General features: G+C 35.5%; 2 protein-coding genes across 15 annotated transcripts in view; one reads left to right on the top strand and one right to left on the bottom strand.

The window, feature by feature from the left end:
- Nucleotides 1–12,748, bottom strand: part of ANKS1B (ankyrin repeat and sterile alpha motif domain containing 1B) — a 1,073,811-nt gene that overhangs the window by 771,905 nt on the left and 289,158 nt on the right. For all 14 annotated transcript variants that reach the window (XM_053895881.1, XM_053895874.1, XM_053895876.1 and 11 more), the window contains exon 9: nt 9,623–9,766. In XM_053895881.1, coding sequence (XP_053751856.1) covers nt 9,623–9,766 — 144 coding nt within the window. The remainder of the gene's footprint in view (nt 1–9,622; nt 9,767–12,748) is intronic.
- GARIN6 (golgi associated RAB2 interactor family member 6) lies at nt 3,542–6,318 on the top strand. The gene is made up of 2 exons (XM_019446546.2): nt 3,542–4,894; nt 5,607–6,318. Exons 1-2 carry the CDS (start codon nt 4,280–4,282, stop codon nt 5,718–5,720), a joined length of 729 nt encoding a protein of 242 aa, XP_019302091.1. The 5' UTR covers nt 3,542–4,279; the 3' UTR covers nt 5,721–6,318.

Genomic DNA, 12,748 nt, shown 5'->3' with positions numbered 1-12,748 from the left:
ACTATATTAGTCTCCATTACCCACTGTAACAAATAACCACAAACTTAGTAGCTTAAAACAATATTAATTTAATCTCAGACAGTTACTGAGATCAGAAGTCTGAAAGGAGTTTTACAGGGCTAAAATCAAGGAGTCAGCAGGGCTTATTACTTCTGGAGGCTCTAGGAGAGATTCTGTTCCAGCCTTTCTCATTTTCAAGACGCCACCTACATTCCTTGACTCGTAGCTCCTTCCTCCATCTTTGAAGCTAGCAACGTAATATTTAAATTTTTTTTCTCTTTCTTCATCATACCATCTTCCCTATTTTAAGGACCCTTATGATTATGTTGGGTCCACCCAGGCAATACAGGATAATCTCCCCATTTTAAGATCCTTAGTCACATCTGCAAAGTCCCTTTTGCCATACAAGTTAACATATCCACAGTTTCTAGATATTAGAACATGGACATTTATAAAGAGAGGGGGACATTATTATTTATTATATTTCATCCCCCCAAAGATCACATTCATCCACAGCAAAATCCATTCATCCCCATCTCAACATTCTCCCAAGTCTCAACCCATTGAAGCATCAATTTAAACTCAGAATCTCCTCTAAATCTTATCAGCTCAAAAGTCCCAAATCTCATCATCTAAGTAGGTATGGGTCAAGTTCTGAGTATAATCCATCTAGAAGTCCAAAATGATTTTCACTGGGCGGAGCTTGTTCTTTCTGGAGGCTCCAGAGGAGAATTCACTTCCTGCTTTTTGGCCACCTGCATTCACTGATTTGTGGTTGTATCGCTCAACCTCTGCTTCCATCATCACTTATCCTTCTGACTCTGACCCTTTTGACTTTTTTTTTTATAAAGACCATTGTGATTACACTGGACCCATGTGGGTAATCCATGATATCTCCGCATTTCAAGATCCTGAACTTAACTGCATCTGCAAAGCTCCTTTACCATGTAATGTCACAGAGTCAGGTTGTGAAGATCAAGATGTGAAATCTTTTGGGGGAACTAATCTGCCTACCACAGTGGATAAACAATGTTCATTAACTAAATTGTATCTAAAATGTTTAACCCGTATGTTCAATTACATTGTTTTAAGTACTCCCCTCATTCACTGCCCAAATTACTGAGGCAATATTTTGTCATTTTTACATTTTGAATGTTGATTCTTCTGAAAGTTTCAGCAAGAAGTTCAGCAACAGAATAAGATTGTATATTGAATCATACAATTCCCAGAGCTGTTGAGATCTGAATAATTCCTTGACTAATTATTATTGTTTTGAGTATTTCCAAAGTACATAGAAGCTTCATTACAGGCAGAAAAAGTTAAACCCCTATAATAAAAATCATAACTATTCTCAAGCTGAAAGATACCTAACGAATCATTTCAATTTCAAGGATGAGAAAAATAAGACCTCGGGAAGTTAAATGATATAGTAGATGACACAAACTCTAATGTAGAGGACAGTGAGAATAAACTTATTTTAATAATATCTAATGCTGAACTGCATGGAAATCTGTTCTAAGAGCAAGGCTGAAAAAAAGCTACTGCATTCCTGGGGCACCTGGGCAGCTCAGTCAGTTGAGTATCTGACTCTTGATTTTGGCTCAGGTCATGATCCCAGGGTCATGGAGTCAAGACCCTCAGTGTAGTGGGCTCTGTGCTGACTGTGGAGGCTGCTTAAGATTCTTTCTCTCTCTCACTCCCTTTCTCTCTCTCTCTCTAATCTCCCTCTCTTTTCCCCCTCACTCTCTCTCTAAAATAAAAAAATAAAACATTAAAAAAAGAAAAAAGAAAGCTAATGCATTCTCATAAAAAGAATTCCTTAATCTCAGGTTTTGGTAGCTTTTTATTTAGCCATCTGAACTTCTTAAATATTGAGGCAAATATTAATAAGGTATTTTTCTAAATTGCTAGGGGAGTCTGATAAACTATATCAGACTAATGAAAATTAGAGATATTTTCCAGAATGCTACACATCATGATCATCAGGATGATTAATAGCAGTTCTACTGTTGTTGGACTAATGACTGGTTTGGAAAATTTTCTGAAAGTTCATAGTCCCTATAAGTATTATAGTTTCTTATTTCCCTGGAGACAAAGCAATTAACTCATGCTCTAATGGAACCCTAAGATAAATATCTTGCTAATACATGTTCATGGCATAAAAGTGCTTTTAAGAAAACAGGTGTATCTTCACTTAATTTTTTTAAAGCACCTAAATTAAATTATATAGTGCCCAGTGTTACTTATTCTTTTCAAAAAACACCAAAACTAGTGCAATATCTTTAAAATGTTACTTCAATTACTAAATGTATATTAGGCTTATTGATTTTTCTAATTATAAGATAAGTAATATGGACATAAAGTAGAAATTAAGATATACAGACCTTAAACGGGCCAGTAAACATTGTTATTGATACGTGAAAATCTTCTTTTTAAAGTAAAAATATTCATATTAACAGAAATAACCAGATATTTCAATATGAAGGGAAGAAAAATGTTTGTTTTGACCTACAGAAAAAACTAAAGTCTCAAAAACTATGGCTTTTCATATGTATGTGTATGTGTGTGTTATGTACACCATCATGCCAATAGAGAGATTTTAATCTTATTCAATTGACAACATTTATAATAGTTGGCAAAATTTCTCAGAGTGTATATATATACATATATATATGTATATATACATACATACAATCTGATAGTGGGTAAGGACAGATCATAAATGTAATCTTTAAGGCTCTTTTCACTGTAAAGTCAGAATACAGATGTCTAGGAAAAAGTTTAAATATCTCATCACCAATGTGAGGGTGTATCAAAACATAAAATTTATTGTGCCTGTAAAAATAGACATTGTTAATAAAAATATTTTTATTTTTCCCACTAATAGAAATAATAATTATCCTAATAAAAATACAAAGTGTAAAGAAAATAAAAATTACAGCACCCAGAGATAAGCACTTTAAACATTTCACTGAACATACCCTCATATGCAAACATGCACACAGATGATCTTACATAAATTGGACCACAATTTATGTAGTTTGAAATGTTTGCTTTGCTCTTTTTAAGAAAAAAAATCTTTTCATGTCAAATAGGGAACTGCATAATGATTTTTATGACTGCAGAGTATTCTAGCATAGAATGCTCCATAATTTATTTAACTAAACCCTTATTGTAAGATATTAATCTTGTTTATAATCTTTTTTTGCAACAATAAACCTTGATAAACACCCTGTACTAACCTATTTACCAACTTGTCTGATTCTCTCTTTGAAGTAAATTGTCTACAATTACTTCTAATTGGCTACAAAACTGGATAAGAGAACGTGTATATTTTATGTATAACAGAAACTTTACCTAAACCTTTTTGAAAGCAATTTGCCAATATGTATTAAGATCCATAGATGGGGGAGGGAGATCCCTGGGGGAGGGAAGTGTGCTGAGCTGTGGCATGCAGGGTGGGGTACTGAGCACAGGTGGGGTGAGGTGGAGAGGACAGTGTCCTTTCTCTGAGGGAGGGGCTGTTGGGCGACAGAGACAAAGGAGTGTAGGGTAAGCACAGGTCACAATGGGCAGGAGAGGACATAAGGGGTCCTTCAGGGTGGTTTAGGCCTAGGTGGAGGCTTAGGTTTGGGAGGAGAGGAGCAGTACGAATACAATTGGCGGTGAGTTGTGGAATCCAAAAGAGCAAAGGTTATTGTGAACCAGTGTGTCAGGCTCAAGAGGAGGCCCCTCCCCACTCCAAGTGAATACCAACATCTGCATGCCTCAACATCTGTGCACTCTGACATCTACTGGAACCCCAACATCTACGTGCCTTGGCATCTGCAAACCCTGACATCTACTGGGGCCTGGATCTCTTGCTTCTCCACATCTGCACACTGTAGCATCTACTGGGGCCTAACCTCTGTGGGCCTCCACATCTGTGCACCCTGACATCGACTGGGGTCCCAACATCTGTGCACCTTGACATCTATTGGAGCCCTGACCTCTACTCCTCAACATCCGCATATGGTAACATCTACTGGGGCCCTGGCATCTGTGCACCCCAACATCTCCATTCTCTAGGCAGAGCGCAGTATGGTGCAGATACAATAGTCTCTAGCACTGAGCAATTGGTAATTAGCACCCCCACCCTGTTCTCAGTTGCTCAGAGACAAAAAAGCCTGCAGAAGACCACTGCTAGCCCACTTGCTAGAGAAATCAGGGAAAGAGGACACCCTGCAAAGTGTGGTAAGGTGTGGAGGACCCCTAGGAGCTGTCGTGGCAAAAAATAGCCATGAACAGCCAATTTAAGTTACCACATTACACAGCCCAAAGCAGCCCTGCGATGGGTATGTTTAATACCTCCATGGGGAAACTGCAGCAACAACTGTACAAGGGGGAGTATAGTATATTCAAGTATGCACCAATGTTTGAGAGTGACTTTATACAGGTCAGCAAAAAAGGAGAAGTGATTGATGTGCACAACCGTGCCCGAATGGTAACTGTGGGCATCGTTCGCACCAGCCCCCACCTCACACTACCTGATGTCATGCTGCTGGCCCGACCAGCTGCTATGTGTGATGACTATAACAGATATGGCCCTGCCACCCCGGAAACACGTTACAAGCCTACACAGATCTTAGAGCTAACCAGGCTGCTTCCCTTGAAGTTTGTAACGATATCCATCCATAATGGTAAAAAGCAACAGCTCCACCTGAAGCTTGCCACTGGCCGCTCTTTTTACCTTCAGCTGTGTCCCCCTTCCAACACAAGAGATCTTTTTGTCCACTGGGAAAACCTCGTTTACATTCTGAGACCACCAGTAGAGGCTTACAGTGGTTCCCAGGCCATCCCAGTTGGGAACACACTGGACATAACTGGGTTTGAAGAGAAGAACAAGAGCCCAGGGGTAAGTCTGCGCAAAGACTCTAAAAAATGGGGGCAGAGTGCTGAAGGAGAAGAGCTGAAAGTCCTGCAGAGCCATTGGTACTGAGGCTTACCTAGAAAATGCATTGCATGTAGATGGTTCAGGGCCACAAGAACCTCCATTTGTAGGCCATGTCACATTGGGGAGTGCTCCAGAGTGTTCCCCAAGGCTGTATTTCAGAGCTTCCTTAGCTTCCTTAACTCTTAATTTCATATCCAATACTGTGTCGCCAGTGTGGCATCCTGACCATCTATTCTTGAACATACACTGCTACATCCAGGTAGGCTGATATGTTGTGGGATGTAATGCCTCTACCGCCATGTACTGATTTTGCATACGTCAGTGGCAGAGGGATGTGTTTGTGTGCATGTTTAGTAGCTATCAGAATATTAAAGTGCATACCACTTGGCCAGCAGAATTACTAACATAAGGGTATAAAAAGTAGTCTATGAGGATATTCACTGGTGAATTATAACAGTGCTCTCACTGGCACTGGAATTGTATGAGCAAAACTGGAATGATCATCATGGTCATTGTAGAGATACTAAAGAGGGGAATTCCTGCAACAAATGGGAGATTGGATTGAGACCTCAAAATTCTTATCATAAGCCCTTGTTGTTTAGCTAGAGGAATAAAAGAAACAGACCTTTCTGCCCTCACTTTCTTTATTTCACTTGTTTGTCTTCCCCCACAGGCAAATGTCATTCATGTCTATGGAAGGGATCAAGATCAAGTTGGCATCAAGAGTCTTCACATGAACCCTACAGTGTTTGGGACCACCTATCATGGTTATGCTGGGGAGGAATGAATTCATCAAGCCTCCCACACATACTGCATTCAAGAGTTCACATACTTCTGCAGTCACAAAGCCTATAGCATTTGATAAAAGGGCAGGGATGGTGACAGGAGCAGCCTTTACAGATCCAGGAGGAAGCACAGCTAGAATAGCCACAATGGGTGCATTCAACATGTCTTAATACTATTGTTAGCAAGGGCTGCAAGCCTTTCTTGTCTTGAGAGGGTACTTCCAGCACATCAGTAGGAGATACTGGCTTCTTCCCAGAGGGCAGAATAAATATGGTGATTCCAAGAACAGAAACTACTGGCAAGCCCATTGCAAAGGCAGCTAACAGCTCAGTATTGGGACCCTTTATTACAATCTTGCAGAGTGAAGGCTACATGAGTGAACAGGATGGAAGTCAGAGACCTCCACTCAGCAGGATTGACTCTTTCGGAAATAGCCTCAAAGTCCTATACTGCACGTGGTGCAGAGATGGACACCTCATCCAACACTGTGGAGGAAAGAAATATCACCCACCCTAACACAATTCGACTCAGATTCTATGCTCTAATGACATATGCTCTGTTAATAGGGAAAGGTAGTAATAAAAACAAATGGCAATTTATTATCAGGCTCTGAACTATCTTTAACTTCCTCTTAACTTGATATTTGTGATTACATGCAGATGACAGAATAAAATGTTTAAGATTACTCTCAGAGACCCTCCTCCATTTATCATCAATATGTATTCACCAAAAAAAGTCTAAAATTTACTAAATACATAACCAGGAACAAAAGCAAATGATAGTGATGATGATGATGATGATGATGATGATGACGATGATGATGATGATGATATTATTGTCAGGCATGTTGAAAACTAATTATACTTTACAGAAAGAACTTCATTTCCTCAGTCTCTTTATTCTTGTTCTTTGCCCAACTTAAATATTATTTAACTGCTTTGAAATTATACTAAAGTATCCAATATATTCTATGTCTTTATTTTAATTCCTTGATGTTATTTAAAATTCTAAATTTCTTGAAATTTTTACAAGAAGCAATTCCTTTTAAATTCTAAAACTTAGAATTCTAAATAACATCTAGTCACAATGGAAGGATAAAATGCCGTATTAAAACTAGAAAAACAGAAAAATGAGCTGAATAAAAGCTCAATTTAAAATCTAGACAAAAACTGGAGATTAGATAATCTTAGAAGTGTAAGATCTACAGGATCAGCCAATGTTCTAATTTTTGCAAGTAAAAAATCTATTTAAGACTCTAAAAGTAATACATCACATAGTTTTAATTAAGTCTGTATTTCCATAATCCTCATGTTTCTGAAGCTTAGCACCATGCTTTGAATGAAGAAGATATTTGACACATATGTGCTGGATTCAATTAAATTAAGGGTTATAAATGTGAAATAAATATATATTATTCGAATCCAAAAGTCTGGGTATATGGAAATTTGCATAGCAGCATACTAATTCCACTGATCCCAAAGGCTCCTACACCAAACTGTAAGGTAATGGTTTTCCATGAGGCCTTAAAAATCACTAAGCCAAGCACTGTGCATATGAGGCCTCATTTTTTGATGACCCCTCACTATATTTAAATAATTTAAATGATTTTTAAATCATTTATTATTTAATAAAATCACAAATATTTAAATATTTAAATGATTTTAATGACCCCCCACACACACACACACAATATTTCAGGTCTGAAAAAAAACAGCTTCAAAATAAAATCCTGTTATTCATGAAATTTATGAAGATTTTTAATTTTGAAGCTGGCCTGGAAAATCCTGAGTTCAAAGCTATTGCAAGTTGTAGGATAAATTTACATTTGATATGTCTCCAATGTCACGAGAAATGTATTAAATTTTATCGTAAATACATAACATATGTTAAAGGAGAGTCCACCAACAAAGTGAAAACATTAGAAGCCCAGATGAGAATATTAGTAAAAGAATTCTACTTTTGATTCATTATATTAAATACAGTAAAAAAAAAAGATACTACATTTCAAGTAAATTTATAGATGTGATGCAGTAACAAAATACCAATAAGGATACTTTTATAAAATATAAATTTTTAACAGCAGACAATCATGTCAGCTAAATAATGCAATCAAGATTTCTCCTGCCATGCATTATATGTAAAAATATCAAAACTGAGTCATGTGGTTTTAAAAATAGGACAACAGAAATAAGAGATTTCAGAAGAACACCCAAGCCAAACACGATGCGATATAATGAGAGGAATGAGAGTTATCTCCAGATAAGGTGAATTAAACAAAAAATAAGACTAAGAAGTTTAATGAACTTGATAGTTTGAAAAAGTACACAGAATACACTCACACACACAATGTAAGGGGGGAAAAGCCACAGCCTGGGAAACCATTGTGTAGTAAATGTAACTACTAAATATTATTTGCCAGTCTTCACAGGAAAATGGCCAAATAAAAGTATCCAGTAATAAAAAAATTGTAAACCAAAATCAAGTTACTACCAACCCTACTACCAAGCCTAATAAAATGAAAAAAATAAATGTTTAGGAAGGTGGTAGAGAAGGAAATTCTAGTCATATATTATTGATGGCTTAGAGCCCTAATACTTTATTTTATGAAACAGAAAAAAAAAGAGATAAAGGCATTCAATTTACTGGTAAACGTTAAGCAGATAAGGTTATATTAATAAAATAAAACCAATGTTTCTTGCTGTTCTTTCTCCTATATCTTTATAGATATGATCTTTAAGTGAGGAAATGAAAGCATTGAACATGCACATTGTTCATTGTTTTACTAATTATTAATACTGACAATATGTCAGGGACTATGGCCTTAGAAACAGATATTAAGCAATACATAGTCTCTACCATTATGGAACTCATAGTCCAGTATATATTGATAACAATTCTGATTCAGATTGGATTAGGATACTGTCTTAAAGTCCTATAAATAGTTCGTGTTAAGATGAAGAGATTCTTTAAGTACTATATGCTGATTTGATTATCTCCATAATAAATTCATATGGGACTTGAGTGGCTATGATCAATTTGTGACATAAGACATGAAAAATATGATTTTTTTTCTTGGACACAATTGCTTCTACTTATTGCAAAATAGAATATAGTATTTTTGAAATTTAACACTATCTTGGACAATTACTGTGAATTATTTTCTGTCCTATGTCCTAGACTGTTTTTCCACCTATGCACTAAGTAGTTACACATACATACCTTTACCATTACACTGTCTTTTGTATTAAGTGTTTTTTCGTATTTTCATTGTGGCTTTAAATTTCCTAACTCTGGTTAATTTTACTTAATTCTCAAATTCCTCCAAAGACTTGTGGTACAAAACATAAATAGGAATTTGAAGGTGATACAATAGAATAAAATTGACTTAATGAATCATGAGATGATTTCAAAGTTATAGTCAATGTTTTTAGTGTTCTGGTATCATTTTGGATTGTACTACATAATCTTCAGTGGTAAACATTATTCTACAATGTTTCATTGTGCTAAAAAATTAAAAACCACTGACAATGCTTTTAAAGAGCCCCAATATGTTTCCTTGTAAATAATTTTTATTATTTTAATAAAACTTATAATTTGAAAATAGCATTCCTTAAAATGAGCTATTTCTAGATCATAAATATGAAAACCCTCATAAACAACTCAATTTTTCTGGAAGTAGCATCATGATCAAAATAAAACCACCACATAAAATGATGTAAAATATGTATTTGCATATGCATACATGTACAGCAAGTTAGATAAACATCTTACTGACCTTTAAACGAAGAAAAATTACAGGGTGAATAAGAGAGTAATTGGATTTCCAGGAAGAGAGAAAAGATTTCCCTAAAAACATAAACTATTTTGGTGTTTTATTATATCTTAAGAAAAGCAAACTGTTACCTGTGCAAGAATTGGGAAGCCAAGGTTCCTACATCCATTACAAGGAGTTAATGCTTCCCAGAGTCCTGAGGGCCCACAAGTGTTTTCATCATCATCATCTTCTTCCACTTCTCCTGGTGACAGATTTATTGTAGATGAAGTCCTCTGAAATTAAATGTATATTATACCAATATATTATATCAATGTTATTTAGATATCTTAATATCAATTAAATTACATTAATTTCTTATAGTGTATGTTAGCAAGCAAAATCAGTTTAATATTCACCATAGTTACGTGGCTATGCCATGTGACTAAGCAAAAACCATGCATAATTCAACCTGAATGTTTAAAAAAATTGAAAGTGAAAAAAAACGGATGAAAAAGGATAGGATACAAAAGGTTCATAATGAAGAACAGGACATGAAAATGACCCAAGAAAATATCTCAATAGCAACAAATGAGAAAAATCTTATGATTTCTAAATGCAATCAGATAAGTAGCAGGAAGATACATTACTGAAACAGGAATTGCTAAAAAGCCCATTTTTTCCACAATGTCTTCTTTTCAAAAAAATGAACTTCATAAAATTTTATATTATACGTGTAATAAGGGTAATATTTTTTAAATTAATAGTGGGATTTCCATGTTGAACCTGCATATTTACTTTTGCTATTTCCCAAATCCCATTAAAATGACAGAAAAGGGCTTGTAAAAAATGGTCTAAAGCATAAGAACAAGGACAACAGGAAAAAGATTAGAAGAGCAATAACAAGAAAATTTTAAGAGAATGATAAAGAAATGGGTAGGTATTACCTGATTTAGCAAACTTGAGAAAACTGAAAACAAAATGTTGGCGAGGAGGAATAAGTAGCATGTCTAGGTATGACTTGACACCATTAAAAGGGCTTAAGAATTCTATATTTGAAAGAGACGCTTAGACCCATCTTCTAAAACGGCCAAGAAACTAAACCTTCACCACTAACAAGAAATTGGAGGTTTATTTTCTGGTGAGATTGAAGCAACGGATTATGAATTCTAACAATCCATGCACAGTGGACAGAGGGGTGTCTGTAAAAACAAATAAATTAACTGAATATCTAGTAGCTGTAGACTCCCAACCTACCCCAGGGTCTGCCTACATTTGCCTTAAAGAACATGGCAGCTAGGTTTATATCCCCCAAGTAGGTAGGAGATGAGAATGTACTCCCCTCTGTAGAAATTGACCTCCCAAGAAAAAAAGATCTATAGGTACCTAGTAAAATGATAGGGGTCTATGCCTTAAATCCTACTATGAAGCCCATCTCTCAAAAAAACTACACTCATATAAACAGTTTCTAATTTTTTAGGTAAATATGAACAAGAATCCAAGCACCATCACACATTTGAAGGAAGCCTTTAATAGAGACCAAAATAAATATACAGAAAAAATTAAAAAATAGTATTCACAAAGAAATAGAAGATCTTTGCATCCATCAAATAAGAACAATGCTACAAAACTAATAAACACATAAAACCCAATAGAAGAGATGGAAAATAAGGCTGCAGAAACTCCCTAGAAGATAGAACAAAAGATGAGGAGAAAATAAAAGTTAAGAAAACTACGGGATCAAACTAAAAGGTCCATGTAGATAATGGGAGGAAATTATCAAAGAAACAATGCAAGGAATTTTGCCAGAACTGATGAAAATTCCATATTCAAAGAGCCTGGTGAATGCTCAGCAAACTGAATTAAAGAAAAAAAAAGGTAAAAGTCTTCAGAAAGTTGGATACAACACTGATATATCATGATTATTGAAGTTAGTCAAGATACTGTATATATTAAATTATAAATGGCCCACTTGCCCCTCAAAAAGTTGTTCCTTTAAGCAATAAAATATATGACTTTAAAATATAAGATTTTGTTTTTCTACATTCACATCTTAAATTTTCCTTCATCAATTTTCAGTAACTGAGAAATCATAAACTTAAAAAGCCCCTTAAGCAGTTACAATTTATAAGGTAACAATAATAATAACAGCTATAATCTATTGAACATTTACTATGTGACATTATAAGATCATATTATTCACACAAACTAAGGCACAGAGAGGTCAAGTAAAACCAAGATCACAGAACTGTTAGTGGCAGAATAGGATTCTAATCCAGACTACCTGACTCTAGAGCTGACCGCCCCCCCCCACCACTATGTTACGTGGCTTCTCATTCAGCACAATGTTGCTGTAAAAAGCAACATAGTGAATAACTGAGCTGATGCAACTGCAGTTTAAATTTCAAAAGTATATTTGTTAGTATATTTCTGCTACATAAGGATATGCCTGAAAGCAATTTGCTATCTGTGACAACCAAACTTTCTGTAATTTGATACATAGTAGCCCATACTTTCATAAAAATACATTTCTCAAATCAGTAATAAAAGATGATTATCACAGGGATTTTTCATCCTACAGATACCCTGGTGAGAAAATCCTGGGGCATCTAAAACTTTATTCTAGCAAGATCAATGTCTGATCATGTCCGATCAATGTTGTGTACAAACCAGAATAAAATAACCAATAGGCATCTCATTCACTAACTCAGGATCAGTTGTTGGTTTGTTTGGCCATCAATGTTGACATGGCATGGCACTATAAATCATTACATACATGGCAAGAATTATTATCATTTCACAGATTAATCAGTTCTTCTCTATTTTTGTTAATGGTGCTATAATTATTTGATCTAATCTTACTGAGAACTTCCTCTACCCCAGAGAAAAATTCTCTTTTTGTCTCTTCCCTACTCATACATCTCCAATTATTTCCCACTGTGCAGTAAACAATATCCAAATTCCTCAAGGTTAATGGTCAAACTATTTTTCAACACTTTTACTTACTCTACTGTACTCACCCAGACCCCAACCAAGTGGAACTGCTTATCCTTCCTTAATCATGCTCAATACATTTATTCATGCCTTCCATCTTATGTCTCCAGGAAGCATATTGTACTGGTTAAAAATATAGGCTCTAAAATTAGTTCTGAATTTTTGACTTGCCTACTTATTAGCCTACTTATTAGGGTGATTTTCATCAGATATGACCACCGTCAGCCCCACGTGCCTTATCTGCACAATGGAAAATAATATGGCAGGACTCCTCTCAGATTTTT

The sequence above is a fragment of the Panthera pardus genome, unplaced genomic scaffold (genome assembly GCF_024362965.1).
Source record: "Panthera pardus isolate Hobbes unplaced genomic scaffold, ASM2436296v1 HiC_scaffold_6, whole genome shotgun sequence".
Taxonomy (NCBI): domain Eukaryota; kingdom Metazoa; phylum Chordata; class Mammalia; order Carnivora; family Felidae; genus Panthera; species Panthera pardus.
The sequence above is the reverse complement of the archived record's forward strand: the minus strand, read 5'-3'. Positions and strand labels throughout refer to the sequence as shown.